General features: G+C 40.9%; 1 protein-coding gene and 1 long non-coding RNA gene across 4 annotated transcripts; one reads left to right on the forward strand and one right to left on the reverse strand.

Moving 5' to 3' along the window:
* Positions 1–9,689, reverse strand: CZH5orf63 (chromosome Z C5orf63 homolog). 2 transcript variants are annotated; one of them, XM_038124954.1, is made up of 5 exons: positions 9,621–9,689; positions 7,043–7,173; positions 4,259–4,379; positions 1,554–1,610; positions 1–804 (listed from the first exon to the last, which is right to left on the reverse strand). In XM_038124954.1, exons 3-5 carry the CDS (start codon positions 4,376–4,378, stop codon positions 625–627), a joined length of 357 nt encoding a protein of 118 aa, XP_037980882.1. In that variant the 5' UTR covers position 4,379; positions 7,043–7,173; positions 9,621–9,689; the 3' UTR covers positions 1–624. The 2 variants fall into 2 exon arrangements, with proteins under 2 accessions (XP_037980882.1, XP_037980881.1); XM_038124953.1 differs by lacking the exons at positions 1–804; positions 1,554–1,610; positions 9,621–9,689 and adding an exon at positions 9,415–9,602 and having other exon boundaries at positions 4,258–4,379.
* Positions 9,684–18,381, forward strand: LOC119695810. Of its 2 annotated transcripts, XR_005255393.1 has the most exons (4): positions 9,684–10,161; positions 14,745–14,936; positions 16,125–16,608; positions 17,089–18,381. It is a non-coding gene; the product is annotated as an uncharacterized LOC119695810 (long non-coding RNA). The 2 variants fall into 2 exon arrangements; XR_005255392.1 differs by lacking the exon at positions 17,089–18,381 and having other exon boundaries at positions 16,125–16,796.
* The last annotated feature ends 1,002 nt before the right edge of the window (positions 18,382–19,383 follow it).

A 19,383-nucleotide genomic window follows, 5' to 3' on the forward strand; every position in this document is an offset into this window, starting at 1 on the left:
TTAGGGAAATTAGTTTATTACCAATCAAATCACAGTAGGATAAAGACAAAAAGAAACTGAATCTTACAAACTCCTCTGTCCCACCCTTCGCTTCCTCCAAGGCTTAACTTTACTCTCAATTTTCTCTTCCTCCTTCCCCTCAGTGGCTCAGGGAGATGGAGAACTGGGTTTGTGGTCATTTTATTAAACATTCTCTCCTTCTTCCTCCTCATCACCGAAGGTCTCAGATGTGGCCAGAGGATCCCTCCTGGAGCTGGCTAGCACAGATGGACACAGGGGAAGCTTCCAGCAGCTTCTCAGAAAAACTACCCCTGTAACACCCCCCACTACCCAAACCTGGCCATGGCAACCCCATACAAACAGAGTTTACTTTATCTGCTGCTGTGGAACAGCTGTTATTCTGTCAGTGAAAACACCAGCCCAGGAGAGCAGCAAATGAACAGCACAGAAAAGGTGGCTTCTGGTGCAGCTGGGCTGGCTGATTAACGCAAAACAGAACACAAGTCACTCAAGTTTTTCAGACTCATGTGTCCTAAGAAATTTAAGGCCAGATAAAGAATATGGGTTTTTTCCACAAATGTTCTTTTCACCTTCGAGATCTGCATCAGAGCAGCTGCATTTTCCTCACTGGTTTCCCTCACTTTGCAGCTCCACCTTCCTAAGTCGGTCCTCAAACTTTTGAACGTCGACTCGGTGCTTCATGAGGAACTTCCCATTTAAGTGAAAAACAGGTATGTCATATTTGTATTTATCATACCATGCCGAGTTCTCTGGAAGGGTAATATCCACCTCCTGCAGAATAAACTGTGGCAGAGAAGAAATATGTCAGTTCCTAGTGGATGCTGAAAAACAATACCTGCTTGTCTTCTGGTCAGTGCTTTCCTCAGAAACACAAGGCTGTTCTCTTGAAGCTTGTGGGTTTATTCTTTGTGTTGTGGTCTGGTTTTGTGAGTACAAAATATATGTATCCACAACCCTTGACTGCTTCTCCACAAGGGACTCTCTCCCTCGCCCAGAATATTCTTGTTCCACTGTGCAGAACCACTGCCTGTGGGCAGCAACCTCAACAAACACACAGCTGGGAACAAAACAGGCAGCAGAGCGCAACAGCTCTCAATGCTTCCATTAAAAGTTTCATCCTTCAACAGAGACATCAAAACCTGCTTGAAAAATGGCAAAAATTGCAGTCACATAGTTCAAATATCCGAAGCCTCACCTAGTCACATCCTTCCCAGATTACATCCTGGCTCATAAAACTTGCAAACTCCTCCTTCAGACAAGGCAACAGTATTTACAAAAGGAGTATTTTCAAGAACTGCTTCAGCATGGTCCACACTGGTTTAGTTTGCCAATACTTATTTGAGTAGCATTATCACAAAATGCTTTTGGATAATGAGTTTTATGTAAATCAGTGCTGAAATTGTCTTGAAGAGGTCATCCATGAAAGAATAACAGATGCAAATAAATCCAAGCAATTTTCTTTTTACAAAGAGAGAATCCTGATTAACTGTTCTTTCCATATAGAAAACATACACAGAATTTCCATACATTACCCTTCTCTTGTATGGCTCAAGAACTTCTTTTGCTTCATCACACAGAGGGCATGGTTTCTAAATGAAAACATTCAGAGTAGCTTAAAGCACGCAGTAAAACAAAAAAGTTGTTTGCACTGTGAAATAACACATACAGACATTACCTTCACTACTGTAAATTCAGGTTCCCGTCCCTGTACCAACCACCCTGACTTAGGGCTTTCTAAAACTTTACTTAGCAGTGCAGTATGGAGGACAAAAAAACCCCCAACGAATTATCCAGCCACTGAATTTATTTATTTTACATTTGCTGTTGCATTTCTCATGGGGCAAATTTAACAGTTTTCTAAAAGCTGATCCAAGGGAATGACCTGAAAGCACTGTCATCACCAAACGAAGACAGCTGCAGGTACCATTCCTGCAAAAAGAGGAATGAGAAAGGCACACAAGTAACTTCCAGCCTGTCTCAGATCAAGACACACGGCTCAGTTCAAATGGGAAAAGAAGGCAATTTAAAATTGGGTGCCTTTGCCTGGAAAAAATTAAGCAGGATCCTTCAAACTGCAGAGCTGGAAGGAGAGTAACCTCCAGCGAGGAGAACTGGCAAACAGCTGCAGTGTTTTGACCAGTGATGAGGTCAAAAAAAACACTCACATTTTTGAAAGCTCCCCCATCTGAGTTCTGCTGACCACCCAGGCCGTAACTGAAGAAGTAATTCATATGAAAACATGCTGCTCCAGTGTTTGCAGCAGCAGAATCTGGCACATAATTCACATGGCAAAGTGTATGGAGGTGAACATGATCACTCTGCCTCTCTGCCCCAAAACACCTTCCACAGCTGGGAAAGACTTTCTTCTCTTTCTCCCACTGAAAAGTCTTCCTTGAGCTTGTTTAAATGTGAAACAGCTACTTTTTATTTCCTGCAATGTGAAATTTCCAGTAATGCGAATTACGTCGGATTAAACACTCTACTTTTATTTAGATCTAACCTAAATTGCCTTTCTCACATGGACAAATCCTTGTGCTCTGAAAAGCTCTGCAGGACACTGAAGGGCTGTGTTCTTCATAGTCCTGGCTGCTTTTGGAGGGACTGGTTTGATAGGTACTGGTGACTGAAAGGAATTGATCCAGAACCCTGCACATCAGTTTTGTAACACGCCAGGGCTCCTCCCAGTTAGAACAGGATACTCTTGGTTCCTCTAGACCTGTGGAGAGCTTCCCAAAATACCAGGCACATAAATGCATTTGGTAAAGATGGCTAACTTTTAGGAAAAAATACAGTTTTACTCTCATGGCAAGCTCAAGCACTAGTTGGTACTGGCTTAAAATCAAAAGTGAATTATTTTAACAAACAGTGAAATCTTTTCTAAAAGTAGATTTATATACGCAAATGTTGCACAATTGCTGGGGTGGTCAGAAAAAGGGAAACAAGAGAAACCCATTTGGTAGCTTCTATCCATTTGATCCAGAAGTCATTACTCCCTTCTGCTTTCTCCTCCGCTTTTCTCCTTATTAAAAATAAGAAGGAGGCAAACAAGGGATCAATTAGTATAAGATAACAGTGTAGATTAGATTTTTTTATACACTGCACTTTTATTTGCAATTGCCAGTGAACATTTAAAGGTAACAATAAACATTTAGAGTCAAAAAACACCTTCAACAAAACGCCATTTCAGAGAACTGCTGGAAATCTGCTACTAGAAAATCTGATTTCACACAGTGACTTACTAGTTAGGAATTTTAAGGCACAAAGATAATTTTTTAATTATTAAAAGATAAGAGCATTATTCCCTACCTTACCCCATTTGAATTCCGAATTAGTTGAGGCTGAACTGGGCACAGGGAGAGAAAGCTGTAACTTCGATAGTTCTGATTATTAAATGGATGCTGACCTATTATTTTTAAACTATTCATTTGTCACACAGTTTAAACATTCCTGTATGGTTACAGATGGAATGGAAAAACACTGTACAGGAGGAGGAAATTATTGTAATCATATCGAGAACCACCACACTGATGTCAGCATCTCAGTGCTTTGCATTTCTAAGTTATCCTCCTCTTAAAAGCTGCAACAACCACATAAATTCAGCATAACCCACCCTGTGCCATCCTTCATAAAACTGCAGAACGATGCAGGTAATAACTGAAAACAATTCATGGAATGTGACAGTCCACAAATGACCCTTCCTGCTCATCTCATCTGTTTTCTAAATGTGCCTAGGAATTCTACATACATTTTATCTGCTGCCAATAAAGCAAAAAAGAGGGTAAAAGAAAAATCTACTTTTCCCTCACGTGCTCCCAGTACTAATTGGATACATTTTACAGTCTCACAGGTGGTGCTGAAATTAAACATGAGCACTTTGAAGAGCCTGCTTTGACTGCTGATGCTTGTGGCTGGCAGATTGTGTACAACATTTCATCTCTGCTCTCCATTTTCAGGGCGAAACACTGGCAGCTGGGCCAAATCTTCAACAAGTAAATGAACCATAGAGTCACAGAGGAAAAATTGTCCTGGAATATTTGTTGATTGCAAATTCTTACAATGAGAGCAGGACTGTGCAGCAAAGCCTGGTGTGCAGAAACTCACTAAGCAAAACACCCAACACTACTTTGAAGGGGGTGGGAGAAAAAGGCAAGGACAAGCCATTTAATCTGTAACTCCTGTGTATCAGAGCTGACAAACACAGAGTCTTGCCCAGCTTGATTGTGTGAACAGCTCTTACCTTGGTGAATAACGTCAGCACTGGCTTATTCGTGCTGGCTGAGCAGAGTTGTCTCCCCAGTGGGCTGGGTGAATGCCTGGCTCGTGGCAGGGCTCTGCTCAGAAAACAGAGCACCATCATCCTGTTTCAGGCAGAGAAAAAAAAAATAAAAACTCTGGGTTGTTCTGCGCCAAGTTATAGCTCATGAAATTTAATGTCAGGATAAACGCGACGCTTCTGTGGCGGCTCTAAATCACACACAGCCAAAACATTCATCCCAGGGTTTTTATGCTCACAGTATCAACACATTCATCAGGGAGGTGGTTTACTATGTGGCAGGCCAGAAACATTGTGCAGCTCAAAAACCAGCAGTTCCATTAAAAAAAGAAGAAGGAACAACAAAACACCTACGTTTTCCTGTCGAAATGCCTCTTTTAAATTCCTCAACACAAATGCTGACATAAATGCATTACGCTGTTCCAGATCCACAGATGGCAGCTGGAATTGCATACTTAAAGATGCAAAGTGCTGTGCTTTGAACCTCTGTAATCTTGCTGCAGCGTTTGACATAGTCTACTTACCCGAATTATTCCATCAAAAAAAACTAATCTGTACCTAATCAGAATATTAACACAATGCGTTCTGCAGTGAGTAAAAAGCTGTAGCCAAGATGATTTAACTTGGTAATATTAAAAGCATTCACACTGCCCCAAGTCCTTCCTGCAACAGCAAAAGTAATTGATGGGTTTGTGATTCCTTTGAGAGAGTCTGAATAAGTTAAGTGTTATTGAAGGGTGCCACGTTGGAGTCTTGAAATCACCTGCTCATAATGTCATTAACAGCAGCACTGCTTCCTCCAAACTTGTGCCTTAATGTGACCTCTAAGGCATTTTAGGACTGAGGGGCCAAAAAGGAAGCCAGAGGGAGTCTGCATGGTCATTATCAGCAGACATGACACCTGATACCAGAATTTATACTGGGAAAACCAAACTGAATCCCTTTTACCCAAAGCCAAACAGCTTCTGCGCAGTTTCAGGCCTGACTTACCTGTAGCTCTATTACCTAAAACTGTACACACAATGTGATGTCAAAATTTCAAGCAGCTACAGAGTGAGCAGGATCTCATTGCAATTGCTAGGCACAGTTTAGGACGTTCAGTCAGAAAGAACCCAGTGCTCTTCTGCTGCTCTGGATCTCTCAGTACTGATATCACAAAGCTTTTTTTTTCTAAGAGGACAGTTTATCCAGAACAACCACTAAGGAAGAACACTGCAGTGGACTCTAATGCTGTATTTCTAAGCCAGAACCACAAGAAAAAATCAAATGGGTGACAGGGCACTGCTCCACCAATCTTCCTGCACAGCCAAAAGACAGCAGCTATTAGTAAGAGTCAGCTGCAAGGGGCAGAGCAGTAAAATTCCTGTCACTGAGCAGTGACTGGCACAGCACACGCTGCCAAAGGTCACAGTCCTTGGCAGCTACTGCATTTGTTTCACTTAGGAAGGTGGAAATAGAACTGCCTGGGATTTTGCATGTTAAAGGTATGGACAAGCTTGGAACCTTTTGGAAAAATGCAGACCTGGATGGCAGGGAGAGCTTTGGTCAGATGTGGAAAATTTTTAAACCCACAATAAATGGAAGTCCAGAATGGATGCAGTTTTGGCATGAATTGTTTACAGCATGTTGGCCTGTTCACATGCAAGATAAAAAATGGGGGCAAAAAAAAAAGGGTCTGCTTTCTGACAAGTTTTTTAAGAATGCTTTCCTAGCAAGACTTCCAAATGAGGAAGATGCTCTCAAATTGTTTTGCGGACAGTAGAATGAATAAAGCCCAGGTTTCCATAGATCACATTCTCCCTTTGCACATATATGTGCATAAACCAACTCCAGTTCAGTCCTATAGAGCCCCTTTTTGATCCCTCCATGCTCTGTTGTTGTGAGGACAACTCCTACCAAATCATCAGCTGAAGAGGAATGAATAAAACAATATCAGTACATAAGCTTTGAGACCCACCCCCCCCCCAAAAAAAAAAAAAAATCAGCCAGCAGTGCCTTAACTTTATCAATTTTATGTAATAACAAGAAATTCTACCTTCAGAATCCAGCAGCAAATCTTTACTGACCAGAAGAATCTGCTGTTTCCAGGGCTAACATGAGACTGGGTGGCTGTTTTTATAAATAACCTGAGGAAAACAGAGTCCTGTCTGTCTATTTATTCACCTAAGCAAAATGATACCAAAGACACTAAAATGCACAAAACTTCCCATATCATTATTCTGGATCTTTCTCTAAACTACCCCCAATTATAAAGATTTGCTTGAGGGGAAAAAATGAATACATAAATGCAAAGAAGGATGCTTGGAAACTTGAGAATTTATCTTCCCCTACACCACAATGCTACAGATTTAATAAATTATTCTTTTCAGTCTGGGCTTGGCCCATGCTCCGTTTTGCAGAGCCAAGTTGGACTCAATTCCTGTTAATAGAATTCCATCATCCAATAAATCCTCATCTGCAGGAAAAGTAAGTTGTGACACTAAAACCATCCATTATTTAGATGAGCTAAGTATCTGTATAAACTTAATCTCAGCATCAATCAAGGAAAGACAAGCATGGATTTTTTTTCCTTGAAATATTTACCTTTTAAGTAACAGCTGAAAGAGAATGGGGGGAGAAAGTAGGTGCAAATATCAGAATGTATGTTGATGGCATTTAAAACACCTATCTCCTGTTGTCCCTCATTCAAAACCACCTATGGCCATCAAGGAAACGATATTTTCTGGCAGTCTGCATTTTATTACCTACCAAGGAAATGCTGAACAGGAAAACAGGTGACACAGCCACAGACCAGGGAGCCCACGTGAGTGGGGACACCAAATCCTGCAGCTGTGGAGAGCCACGCGCAGCTTTCACCCCACCAGGAATCCAGAGGAGACCTGCAAAACACAAGAAAGTATTTTTGCCCATGCTCATAACTCTAGAAGTCTTTTCAGGGAGAATCAGGTTCCTGCAGCAGCTTGAAATTCAAAGATTTCATCAGCGATATCAGCTGTATCTGTGGGGTGATGATATGCATCAATCAGTGCATGTTTCCATGCATTTTCTACTCCAACCTGGGGAAAATGCAACAAAAATACACTGCATCCCATCCCAGAAAAGATGGAAGTGTCACATTTGTCAACAACTTTTGCTCACTAATCCCTCCAGGAGCGTGCATCCTGGAATCTGGCCCAGGGCCACACTCTGAATTCCAATTAATTTAAATTACACCCAACAGGTTGCTGTGATGGCCTGCTCTGAATGCTCTACAGAACTTGCACAAAACAACACACTGCTACCAGAATGCAAAGTTTGTAAAGGAGCTTAAAAGAGAAGAGCAATAATAGCATAATAAAGGATAATACATATGTCATATACATTATAGAACACAGCATACAATATTTTATATATAACCATGAATCTCATGAAATTACATTAACATCTTAGATGCTACACATCCTGTAACATCATCATAATAACAAATACAGCAATGATATTAAAATATTAAGATATTGCTGATGGTAATACATAATACACATTAATATTCATATAGACCAAATAGAAGGTGGTATTAATATGTCATTAATACATAGTATTGTTTTGGTGTATTGTGTTGATAATTATATTAATGTTACTGTATTTTACATATATAGTATGTATATAATGATACTGTGTGTTAATTATGTATATAATAATATTGCATATTATGTGATATGTATATATTTTATTTATATGTACAGCTTATTTAAGTATATACACATATACACACATATAAATAGACCTATACATATATATACTCATACAAATATACAAATATTTGCATCAGTAAATATGCATATGTATACAAATTTATGTTAATATACGCATATATATATATACACATATATTAACATAATTTGTATATACATTTCATTTCTACATTATATTATATATATTTCTACATTATACATATATATGTATACATTATGCATTATATATACATACATACATGCATATCTATTTTGATATATTTACATATAGCTTTATACCCACAGATATGCATATAAATACATTAAATAGATAATAATATGAAATATATTATAAATAATGTTTACATATAAAAGACACATTTGTGTGCCTACACATATAATAATATATACATATAAGATGCATATTTGTGTGTGTATATGTGAAGAATAAATCTGAAAAATATATTATAGATATAAGCATAAAAATTATAAAATACATTTTAAAAAATGTATATATGTCTATATGTGTGTGCATATACATATAGTAATACATATGTATAAGACACATATTTGTGTGTGTATATCTGAAGAATAAATCTGAAAAATATATTCTAGACATAAAAAAGCATAAAAATCATAAAATAAATTAAAAACAAAGAAATAATTTATATATATGTATATATGTGTGCGCATATACATATAATAATACATATGTATAAGATACATATTTGTGTGCGTATATGTGAAGAATAAATCTGGAAATATAGATATAAATAAGTATAAAATAATAAAATAAATTAAAACAAAATAATTTTATATATGTATATATATGTGCATATATATGTATATCTGTATATATATATACATGTATACATATACATACACACATAATATGCATGTATATGTAGGCATTATATACATTATAGATATACGACATAATAAGACTTTTAAACATTTCTACGTATAAATATATATCTATATATGCATATGTAATGTACATATATATAAACATATATACACATATACACACATATATAAACATATATATACATATACACATATATACACATATATTTAAACATATATACATATACACACATATATACATATATATATACATATTTATACATATACACATATATATACATATATATATACACACACATATATACATATACATTCACACACACACACATATATATATACATACACACATGCATGCTTATGTAGGCATTATATACATTATATATGTATAACATAATAAGAGTTTTAAACATTTCTATTTGGAAACTTCTGAGCGAAAGCACCCCCAGCCCGGCCGGGAGCCCAGCAGGGTACAGTGTATCCAGCGGCCTCCTCACTATCCCCAGCAAGGAGCCCGCCCGCCAGGTGATGCCGATACTTGCAAACCTGTCACCGGACCCTCCGCGGGGACAAGGAGCCGGGACACCACGCTCCGCAGCCGCATCCCGGGGGAGCCGCATCCCGGGGGAGCCGCGTCCCGGGGGAGCCGCGTCCCGGGGGAGCCGCGTCCCGGGGCTTGCTGCATCCCGGAAAGCCAAATCCCGGGGGAGCAGCATCCCGAGGAGCCGCAGCCGCTCCGGCTCCGCACCCACCTGCGGCAGCCGGGCCGAAGGCGCGGGGCGCGGGCGGGGCGGCAGCGCCGGCTGTGACGTGACTCCGCCACGGGAAGGAAGCGACACCGGCTCGGGAAGCGCTCCCGGGGGAGGAAGGGGGCGGCCGAGGTCCGCAAGGGAAAGTAAAAATGCTAATAAGTAGTGGGAATAGGAATAATAGTGTGAAAAACGCCAAATCGCTTGTTTTTAGAATTTTGAAAGTTTAATAGTAATAGAATGGTTGTAAAAGTATTGATATAATTGGAGTAATAAAAATTTGGGACAGTTAAGATTTACGACAATACGAGACAATAACAAGACGGTCCGGGTACCTCTTTCTGGGCAAAATAAGCCAGAAAAAGGGCACACGTTAATAGAGGATCAGCCCTTAAAAGCAATAGCCTGTCGCATATTCATACACCTCATACATGATGCATAAATTCCATTCAAACAAAGGATTCTGTCTGGTCAGGGTCAGTGTCAGCTTCTTCCTCTGAATCCTGACGGCATCCTCAGGACTGAGCGAGGCGGGAAGAATTCGGTAAGAGAGCAGTAAATTTTTTTCTCTGAAAGCTTTAGGTGTCCTGTGTCTGCTATCTCGGTGTGAGTCCTCTCTTAAAAAAAGTATCTTACACGGCATAGTTTCTATTTTAACATTATGTTATAACCTAAAACTATATTTAACACACTACTTAAGAAAATTAATACAGCATAACCTTCTAACATAACACATATAACAGTCATTTCAGTATTTCATATAATATTCATATTCATATAATATTCATATAATATTCATATTTCATGTAATATTCATTCAGAAAAGCCAATCATAAAATACAAACTTTTCACAATAGTAATGCAATAGCAATAATAGCAACGCAATAGAAATAATAGTAACGTAATAGTAGTAATAGAAATAGCAAGAGTCATAGTAAGAATGGAAACACGAAGTTTTGTCAGTAAATTGCAGACTTGCCATGGAAATTGGTGTATTAGTCCCTGAGGCACTGCTGTGAGTGCATGGAGATGGGGTTTGGATAAAAGGGGTAGGGTGAAGGGTAGGGGAGCAAAAGAAGGGAAATTAAAGATGGAAAAAAGGGGGGAAAAGGGGAAAAAAGGGAGGGAGGGAGGGAGAGAGGGAGGGAGGAAGGAATTTGGTCCAGATTATGACCCCCAGGGTCCTGGGGGCTTTGTGGGTCTTCCATGTCCTCATCCCCCCTACAAATCAACCTTTGGCCATCACTTCACACCCACTTCCGTGCTGACGCTGCCTTTTATTTGTTGTGTCTGAGAACAAGGATTTTTGTCCCAGAAAAGCACTGCCTTGCCTCCGCATGGCCCCTTTTTCAGCCACATCTTGCTTTTCCTCAGTGTGTTGGCGATGACAAGCCTTGGTTGGCCCCACAGCCATCAGGCTGCCCATGGCCAGCACCAGCACTGCTCCAGCTCCGTCCCCAGAGCACAGTCCTGGCTGGTAGCTCCCACACTGCCCTCACTCCACTCTGTTATGTACCAGAAAGTGGGCAGCAGCCTCAAAATCTTTTCTTCCATCCTCCTGCAACATGGAATTTGGGCACCCACTCAGGTGGGTATACTATAGAATGGGAAAAAAATCGACATTATTGGAGGGTATAACTGGAGCACAAAGGGTCACAACAACAAAAGCACACAGGGAAAGAGCTGGGCCCTGTTGAGTCTAGAGGTGACCGAGATGGGATCTTATTTGTGCATATAAATATCTCCAAGGCAGGTGCTAGGAGGATGCTCTTGGTGCTGCATTTGACTACTCTGTGGTGTTTCAGTCATCAAGCGTGTTCATTTTAATTTCCCCAGAAAAGTTTTAAGTAAAAAAATAGCAAGTGTCCACTGCTGGGCAACTAAAGCTGCAGGCTCATGTTTACGTACTGTAAATACATACTGTATTTCTGTCAGGATTTTGGTTTTGCCACAGTAGCTTTCCCTAGGCTGAGAGTGGGAGACAAATCTTTAGGGTAGAGGCTCAAGTCAGCTTCTCCTCTTCCTCTGTGCTTTGAGAAGCACAACAGCACTCAGGGGAAAGGCTCTCCAGGGGTGTAATCCTACCCTGCTGATGTGACACGTGTAATTAACCAGCATTTAAATTAACATGAGGGAGAGTCAGCTCAGGATCTTAGTGACTCCTTTTCAGACACTATCTTAATCCCTGCTGCTGAACAGAGATGTAATGCTGGCAGCTGACACTGCCTGCTCTTTTTTTTTTTTTCCCCAGCATCAGAAAATCCAGTGTCAGGCTTTGGTGTTTGGCAGTGGTACAGGACAGACCTGACAGGCCTCACACAAGGGAAATGCTGAGCTGGCTCTCACCTGGATTTTATTTTCCCAGAAAGGGTGGGAGGACATCCAGAGAGAGGGCAGAGGCATGTTGGAAAGCAGGTTTAAATAAAGAGATCACCATGCTCTTGACATCTCAGGTCTCAGATTAATGTTATCCCGCTCACTCCCAAAGCAAGCCAATCCTTCAGTGGGACTTGTGTCTAAAATTCCCAAAGAAATCTGGAGGAGAGAGATGCTAAAACAGATCAGTTTATTTAAACAAAATTGCTGCTGAAGGCAAGAAGTGCTGTGTATGTGTTCCTTTCCTGGTTTCAGTAGGATTGTCATTCCGTTGCCTAACACAGTTCAATTTAGCAAACCACTGACTGGTCCTGCCAAATCAGAATTTTCTTACACTGCCAGATGTGTTTATTGTTGTGCACACAGGTGTAGACTGGTTTCACCCTCAGATCAGGTTGTTTATAATACAGTATAAGTATGAAACAAAAAAAAGGTTGAAAAAAGATGAGAAAAAAAGAAAATTTAAAAAAATAAAAAAACCAACCCAAAACCTTTTTCTTATGTTACAAACCTCTGCTTTGCAATTAACCAGTTTTGTTTTGGCAGGTTTTTGTACATACCTCAGCACAAAATTAGCTTTGGTTTTAATCCAGTATTTATGAGATGAATCTTCTTAATCTTCATAGTGACAGATGCAGAAAGAATTATTACTTAGATCATGTCTCACTATCACTGTACTTAGGAATGAGATGGATTGCTGTAAACTTTGATATTTAAAAATGTGTTCTGACATCTGAAAGAAGTGCAACTCCATGCTATTTTTCATTATGGCACAAAGGACATCTTTAAGTTTCAAGGGCAGTTAGGACTCAATGGTTAAATTTGCTGCATAGGTACCATGCTATGATGCACAAGTCTTGCTTTTTCTATTTGCTTTATAAATATATCTCTTAAATAAAGTGCGGACATGGTTTCACAATCTGAACTAAAAAGAAGTCATGCTTTGATGGATTGCATTCAATTTGGTTCTCCTCCAGATTTCTATTTTATTTCTCTATGTTATTTTGAGTTAGAATCACAGAATCACAGACTGGTTTAGATTGGGAGGCACCTTAAAGCCCACCCAGTGCCACGCTCTGCCACGGCAGGGACACCTTCCACTGTCCCAGGCTGCTCCCAGCCCCAGTGTCCAGCCTGGCCTTGGGCACTGCCAGGGATCCAGGGGCTACCCTGTGCCAGGGCCTGCCCACCCTGCCAGGGGAAGATTTGTTCCTAGTAACAGGGTTAAATCTACCCTTTTTCAGCTTAAAGCCATTCCACACCTCAAATCCTGGGATCAGTTTTGAGCACCTCACTCCAAGAAGGACATTGAGGGGCTGGAGCATGGCCAGGGAGGGGAATGGGGCTGGGAAGGGGCTGGAGCACCAGGAGAGGCTGAGGGAGCTGGGAAGGGGCTCAGCCTGGAGCAAAGGAGGCTCAGGGGGGACCTTGTGGCTCTGCACAGCTCCTGCCAGGAGGGGACAGCTGGGGGGTCGGGCTGTGCTGCCAGGAACAGGGACAGGAGCAGAGGGAACGGCCTCAGGCTGGGCCAGGGGAGGTTTAGGATATTAAGTTTAAAAAACTCTTCACTGAAAGGATTTTCAAGCATTGGAACAGGCTGCCCGAGGGAAGGAATAATTTTGTGAAAAGTGAAATTCTTAATACTCAAGTAACTTGAGTATGGAAAAGGTGACAAATCAAAAAAATAATCACAACATCACATATTCAGTAACTTCAATAAGGAGCAGAGGAACGCCAGAAAAATGTATTACAGAATTTGATTCTAATATGAGAGAAATTTTTTTGCTGTAAGAAGAACAGACTTTAGAGATCTTAGCCTGAGGAAAAGCACCTTGAGGAATATGCTTTAAAAAACCCCATAATGTGTTTCTTAAATGATGAATGCCAGTGGAGGAGCATTTTCATTTGCCTAAATGACCTGCAGAAGGGAGGGGACTGCCTGCCCATGAACTTTTCACTCTCTCCTACCCCAAGGAACATCTGAGTACTAACCACCATAACACATTAATTGACACATTGTTTAACAGCAATTTGAGCAGCATTTTGAATTTACTTTTGTATCTCATGTTTTCTATTGGACCATTGCCATGGCGACACATGGTATCCAAGAATTAATTTATTGAGCCATAGGAGAGAGCACTGGGTTCCAGGCTAAGGCAGAGCCTTACTGGAAATCAATGCTATTCTTTCTCTTCCCTTTAGGAAGCTTTGGGTCAGGCCATTCTTTTGCATGCAACACAGAAAATAATTTGTAAATAAAGAAAGAGAAATAAATAAATAAAATTATTAAATAAATAAATAATCAGAAAATGAAATGTTCACTCTGAGTGCTAAGACCGAGTTGTGTTTAGCACCTTTTTAAATAGTGAAGTTTACTTTACATAAATTCCTGCTCAGTGAAGAATACTTGAGGGAGAAGATGGAAGTTTTTTATGGGATCTAGGATGGATAAACACTTGTTTTCAAACAAATTGAGGTTGCTCTGGTAGATGGTGTCAGCAAATGCCCTACTCCCCTCATCTCTTGAGATTATATAGTTGAAGAATAACAGGACAGTGAACTAATGTGTATAATTTTGAGCCATGTAAATTATGTGAGGGTTCCCGCAGTCTCTTTGCTAACCAAAATTTCCCCATCACTACCCCTTTGATTGCTCATAAGTGACACATGAACAAATAGCATTTGTTTGGCATTACAAAGTGAGCAGCAGAAATTTCATTTCACTTCTATATATTCATACCTTCTTCCTAGAAATACCTCCTCGTGCTTTGTCTCTCAAGGCAAAAAGAGCTTCTCCTTGTAACACCCTGCAAGCTTCATCACTTGAAAAAACATTTACAGCTTGAAAGAATATGAGGGAAAAGACTGATTGTGAGTCTCTGCTGTGGTCTTCAAACGAAGAACTTTTTCAGGCCAACGATGTGCTTTGCAATGATGTGTTAGGTAATGAAGTACTAACCAGTACAAAATATGGGACTTTTTATTTTATCTCACATAATATGGGTTTTTAAAGGAAATGGATCTTATTCTAATACCTTACACTCTTAGCACTTCTTTCAAATTAATGCAAACCGTAGTTACTATCATGCAAAAGTTATTTTTGCTGTTATTCCTAATTGATTACTTTACAGTGAAACACCAGTCATATTCTGCTCCTTTGCTAAAAAGCTAACAAGAAGTGTTAGAGTGTTAAAAGTCTGTATTTTGAAGTCCACCTGAATAAAAAAACTGTCTCTTTACATTTGCAATTACAGTTGTTTTAAACTTAGCGATCTGATTAAAGTCAGCATGTGGCACAAAAATTCTATTCACGTGAATTTTTTTATTTTTTTTGGGGGGGGGATATTTTGTTTCTTTCTGCTGTTTCCCCATTTGCTTCCCAGTAAATAACTGACTGACTACCAGCATGATCTGTGTTATAACCCATTCCCTTTAATGCTATGGATACTTTTTGTTAAGTGTTTTGTGTTTTGCTCATTATAACAGCAGCACTGTTGTGTTTTGTGTTGATTTAAAATCAATTATAAAATTATTTCAAAGTTAAACCTGAGAGAGGCATTTGACTCTGATATAATACCATGCTCATAGTGGTTCAGCTGCAGAGGATTTTCCAGGGCTAGGGATGTGATGAGAGATTTGTATGACAAAATTTTTCTTTTATCAGTGAGATGGAAGATGAACAAAGGCAAATGGGTGCAGCTTCAAAATTCATAGAGTCTGTCCCGGGAAGAGGACTTTTCCACAGCATAGGAATTACTTCCTTGTGGATTTAGTGTTCTTTTCTTAAACAATAACCTAAAGTCATGAAAATATATCTTCATTTCCTCCTAGGCCTTTACCTGGGTTGTTTTTCTGCCCAGAATGTGATATACCACAATGTGATGTTACTATCATTTTTTTTTCCACACACAAATTCTGATTTTCTGTGTAGAACCTTTTGTTACCAAAAAAAAAAAAAAAAAAAAAAAGTGTTGAGCTATAGATAGTCCTTGCCTAAAACATCTCAAGAATTTCATTTGACAGTGAAAATCAATTCGGGAGTGTTGTGTCGATCTCTGAGTGAAGCTGATCTCAAACCCTATTCAGAGCTAAGCTTCTAATAATTTTTTTTTTTTTTTTTTTTTACTGCAGAGGGGCACATGATGGGCCAGCTCCTGCCTGGGGTGTTGCTGTAATTAAGATCCCACAGCAGGAAAGTTGTAAGAGACAATGATATAAAGCGTCTCATCATACTTTATTGACTGCTCTGAGATCTACATAAAATAACCAGCCGGAAAGGATGGCAACTTTATTGCAGCAGCATTTCCAATTAAAGCGATCCTGTTGTAACTTGTACACAGGTGCTATAAAATATAAACTCTTCATTTTATTCCTAATCAATGCAGCTACATCATCCCTACATACTTCACTGGAGATTCAACACTTCCCTGGAGAGGTTACACTGGAGTTTGCGGGTGGCTGGAGCAGCTTCCTCGGGCAGGTGCTGTCGGGGTGCCTGCAGCACCAAAAGTGTCTCCACGTCGGGCTACTTAACAACTTCCCCAGCCCACCAGACACCCGAGCCCAAATGTAGTAATTGATGCCTCACCAGGATGACGAGAGGACTCTTCCCTTGGTAAATCCAACTGGGTTCATTGAAGGGAAGGCGAGGGATGCAGGAGGGGTGGAAGTGAGGAGAGGAACAGAAGCACACAGCAGCACAACCACAGCTGAAGGAGAACCAGAGGCAAAGAGCCAGGAGCCGGGGTGGGGCCAGGGTATATAACTGGAGGAGGTAGGTGGGGTGAGGGTACAAATCATCCAATGGGGAAAGAGAGTCAGGGGAGGAGTTGAAGTGGGGTGACACAGGGGATACCAATGGGGGAACAGGGTGGGAGGGATCTCTCAAGGATAGCCAATGGGGGGAACAGAGAGTATAGAATTTTCTGTAAACTGGGGAGTGAACAACAATTGACTGGCAATAACAAATTAACATCAACAAGCAAAGAACTGTGGGAAAGTGTGCTGGTCTATCACCACAACTCTGACAGTGGTGTCTTCCCATGGCATTCCAGGTTTACCTGCCTCCCTCATCTCTCCCCTTTTCATTTATTAGGTACACACTTCCCACGGCCTGGTCTGTGGTTCTTTTAAAGCATGTTAGGGCTACTAAAATGATAAATATTATGAGAAGAATCCACATCAGACCTCTGAGAATCAAGGCTGCCCACTCGGGAACACCCCATTGGGAGAACAATTTGTCCTCAGCATCCGTTCTTTTACTTTCTGTAAAGAGAGACTTCACTTGTCCTTGTATTTCCTTGATGTTTGCTTGGATCATTGTACTCCAGGAAGACAAAAACAGAGTCCCTCCAACTCTTTGCAGCCCTGGCCATGGGTGAGCAGCAAGAAGTCAATTGCTGCCTGGTTCTGCAGCGTGGCATGCCTGGTGGTCTCTTCGTCCGCCAAGAGATCGGACAAGACGGCAGATGTGGCGTTGGCCTGCTTACTAAGCCACCACCCCAGGTGAGAAAGCTCACCGAGGGCCTTTTGCAGCTGAGACCCATGTCAAGAAAATGGACATAGCGACCCTCTTTGTTCTTCCCCAGTTATAAATCTGGCTATCGCAATTTGGGTCCAATTGGGTATATGATCTTTTTTGTCGCACTAATTGAGTTTCTCGCCGCCAATTTTTGATTTGCGTGGTGTTTGGGGTGAGAGTAGTAAGCTGGCCAAGTCTGCAGGGACCCCCTTTGATCTTCGAGGGGATCCCTGCCCACACCCTGTCACCACAGATAAGAAACACTCCCTTGGGGACACCCTGGGAAAGGGAGATGACTCAGGGTTTCTCGAGTGTAATTAGGCCAATTGGCTACATTATAACTCTTATCATTATGAGATACATATTTTCTTTCTAATATCTGTGGCTTCCTTGTTTCATGCCAATCTTTTTCCAATAGGTTGTAGAAAAAATTGATACAGTAAGTTGCTCGAGAGTAGCCCAGTAGGTCTAATTCCTGGGGCTCCTGGGGTGCATGAGGCAAAATCCTTGTCCACTCGTCCCAGGTGTCCACCGGGTTGGGTTTCTTACCTGTGTAAGAATAATCATTCAGTGACACGGGGATTCCTACCAGGCATGTGGATAGTGAGTCAGCCACGCTTCCCATGGCCACGCAAAAATTGTTCTGTTGGAGGGATTTTGCAGGTGTGACCCAAACATTTTCTTGTGGCTGTGGTGCAATCCATCCAGCTGCTGTTTGGATGTAGAGGAGCACAGTGATGATGATTGCAGCTGCCGTGAAGGTTTGGGGTGCTCTGAGGGATGCCATTGACACAGCCATCCGGTGGTCTGGTGAAATGAGGTGTGTGTTTGCAGAAAGAAAACAGAAATAAAGGTCAGTAAAAGGTTGACAGGTTGTTTAGATATTTTATATGTTTTTAACTTCCTCCGTTCTATCTTTGACTCCCTTTACCTCTTCCCCCTGTTTAAAGTAATAGGTTAGAGAATGGAAAGACTGTAAGAAGAAGATAAGGGTTGGGTTTATAACAAAAGGGAAGTAAGAGTTTTTTGAGGTAGTTTGCCAGTGGGATCATTTTGTGCAGTGGGGACACATGATCAGTCACTGGCAGTGGCATTGTTAAGGTGCACAAGCACCATTGTTTGGTGAGAAATGAGAAGGTGTTGGGGACATACATAAAGGTACAGGGTGAAAGAGGGAGATTGGGAGGGGGAAGGGAGTCTGAGGATACAGTAAAATTTGGGTTAAAGGTTATGGGAAGGATCGAGGGGAAAAATATGGGGGGAACAGTAAGGGAATTTTGGGGGAGGATGGGAAGGGATCTGTCAGGTTATAGGGTACAGGGAAGTATCTTTGGGAAATTAGGACTCTGGCGACGATATTTGGCTGAGCAAACTTCTTTCTTCATGGTCGCCAGGCAACAGCATTCTCTGAGGTGTTTTGTGGCAGGGGTCTCCGGAGGCAGTCTGCTGCAGTGTTGTCATCTGTTGCGGCATCAAGATAGGGTTTGACGAATTTCCCTGGGATCCACTGGGGGCCTCATTCTGTGGAATCACACCCATACCCTCTTCCCCAGGTTATCGGGGGTACGGACCCTTCATACATTTTGAGTCGGGATCCTTTATTAAAACAGGAGGTCTCTCTTTTAAATGGGCATAAGTGTTGTTATGAAAATGCCTGAGAATGGGCAGATTTGGATCTCTTGGAGAGCAGTTCATAAAGTTCATAACATAAAGTGCCTTGCAGACACTCTCCGCTGGAGACATGGTTAACTCAACATCGTGCTGTTGCTCAAGCATTCTTTTTATTTCTTAATGAACTCTCTCAACCACAGACTGGCCAGTGGGGTTATCAGGAATGCCAGTACTGTGGTTGATGCCCCACAATTGTAG

Source organism: Motacilla alba, chromosome Z, assembly GCF_015832195.1.
Source record: "Motacilla alba alba isolate MOTALB_02 chromosome Z, Motacilla_alba_V1.0_pri, whole genome shotgun sequence".
In the NCBI taxonomy this organism is placed as follows: Eukaryota; Metazoa; Chordata; class Aves; order Passeriformes; family Motacillidae; genus Motacilla; species Motacilla alba.

Excerpts from the sequence above, each read along its gene's own strand:
- CZH5orf63 (XM_038124953.1), bottom strand. The coding sequence starts at position 9,553 with ATGCAGCAAGCCCCGGGACGCGGCTCCCCCGGGACGCGGCTCCCCCGG. Across the intron at positions 7,174-9,414 it reads CGCGGAGGGTCCGGTGACAG|GTCTCCTCTGGATTCCTGGT; the intron begins GTTTGCAAGTAT and ends TGTGTTTTGCAG. Across the intron at positions 4,380-7,042 it reads TCCTGTTCAGCATTTCCTTG|GATGATGGTGCTCTGTTTTC; the intron begins GTAGGTAATAAA and ends TGCCTGAAACAG.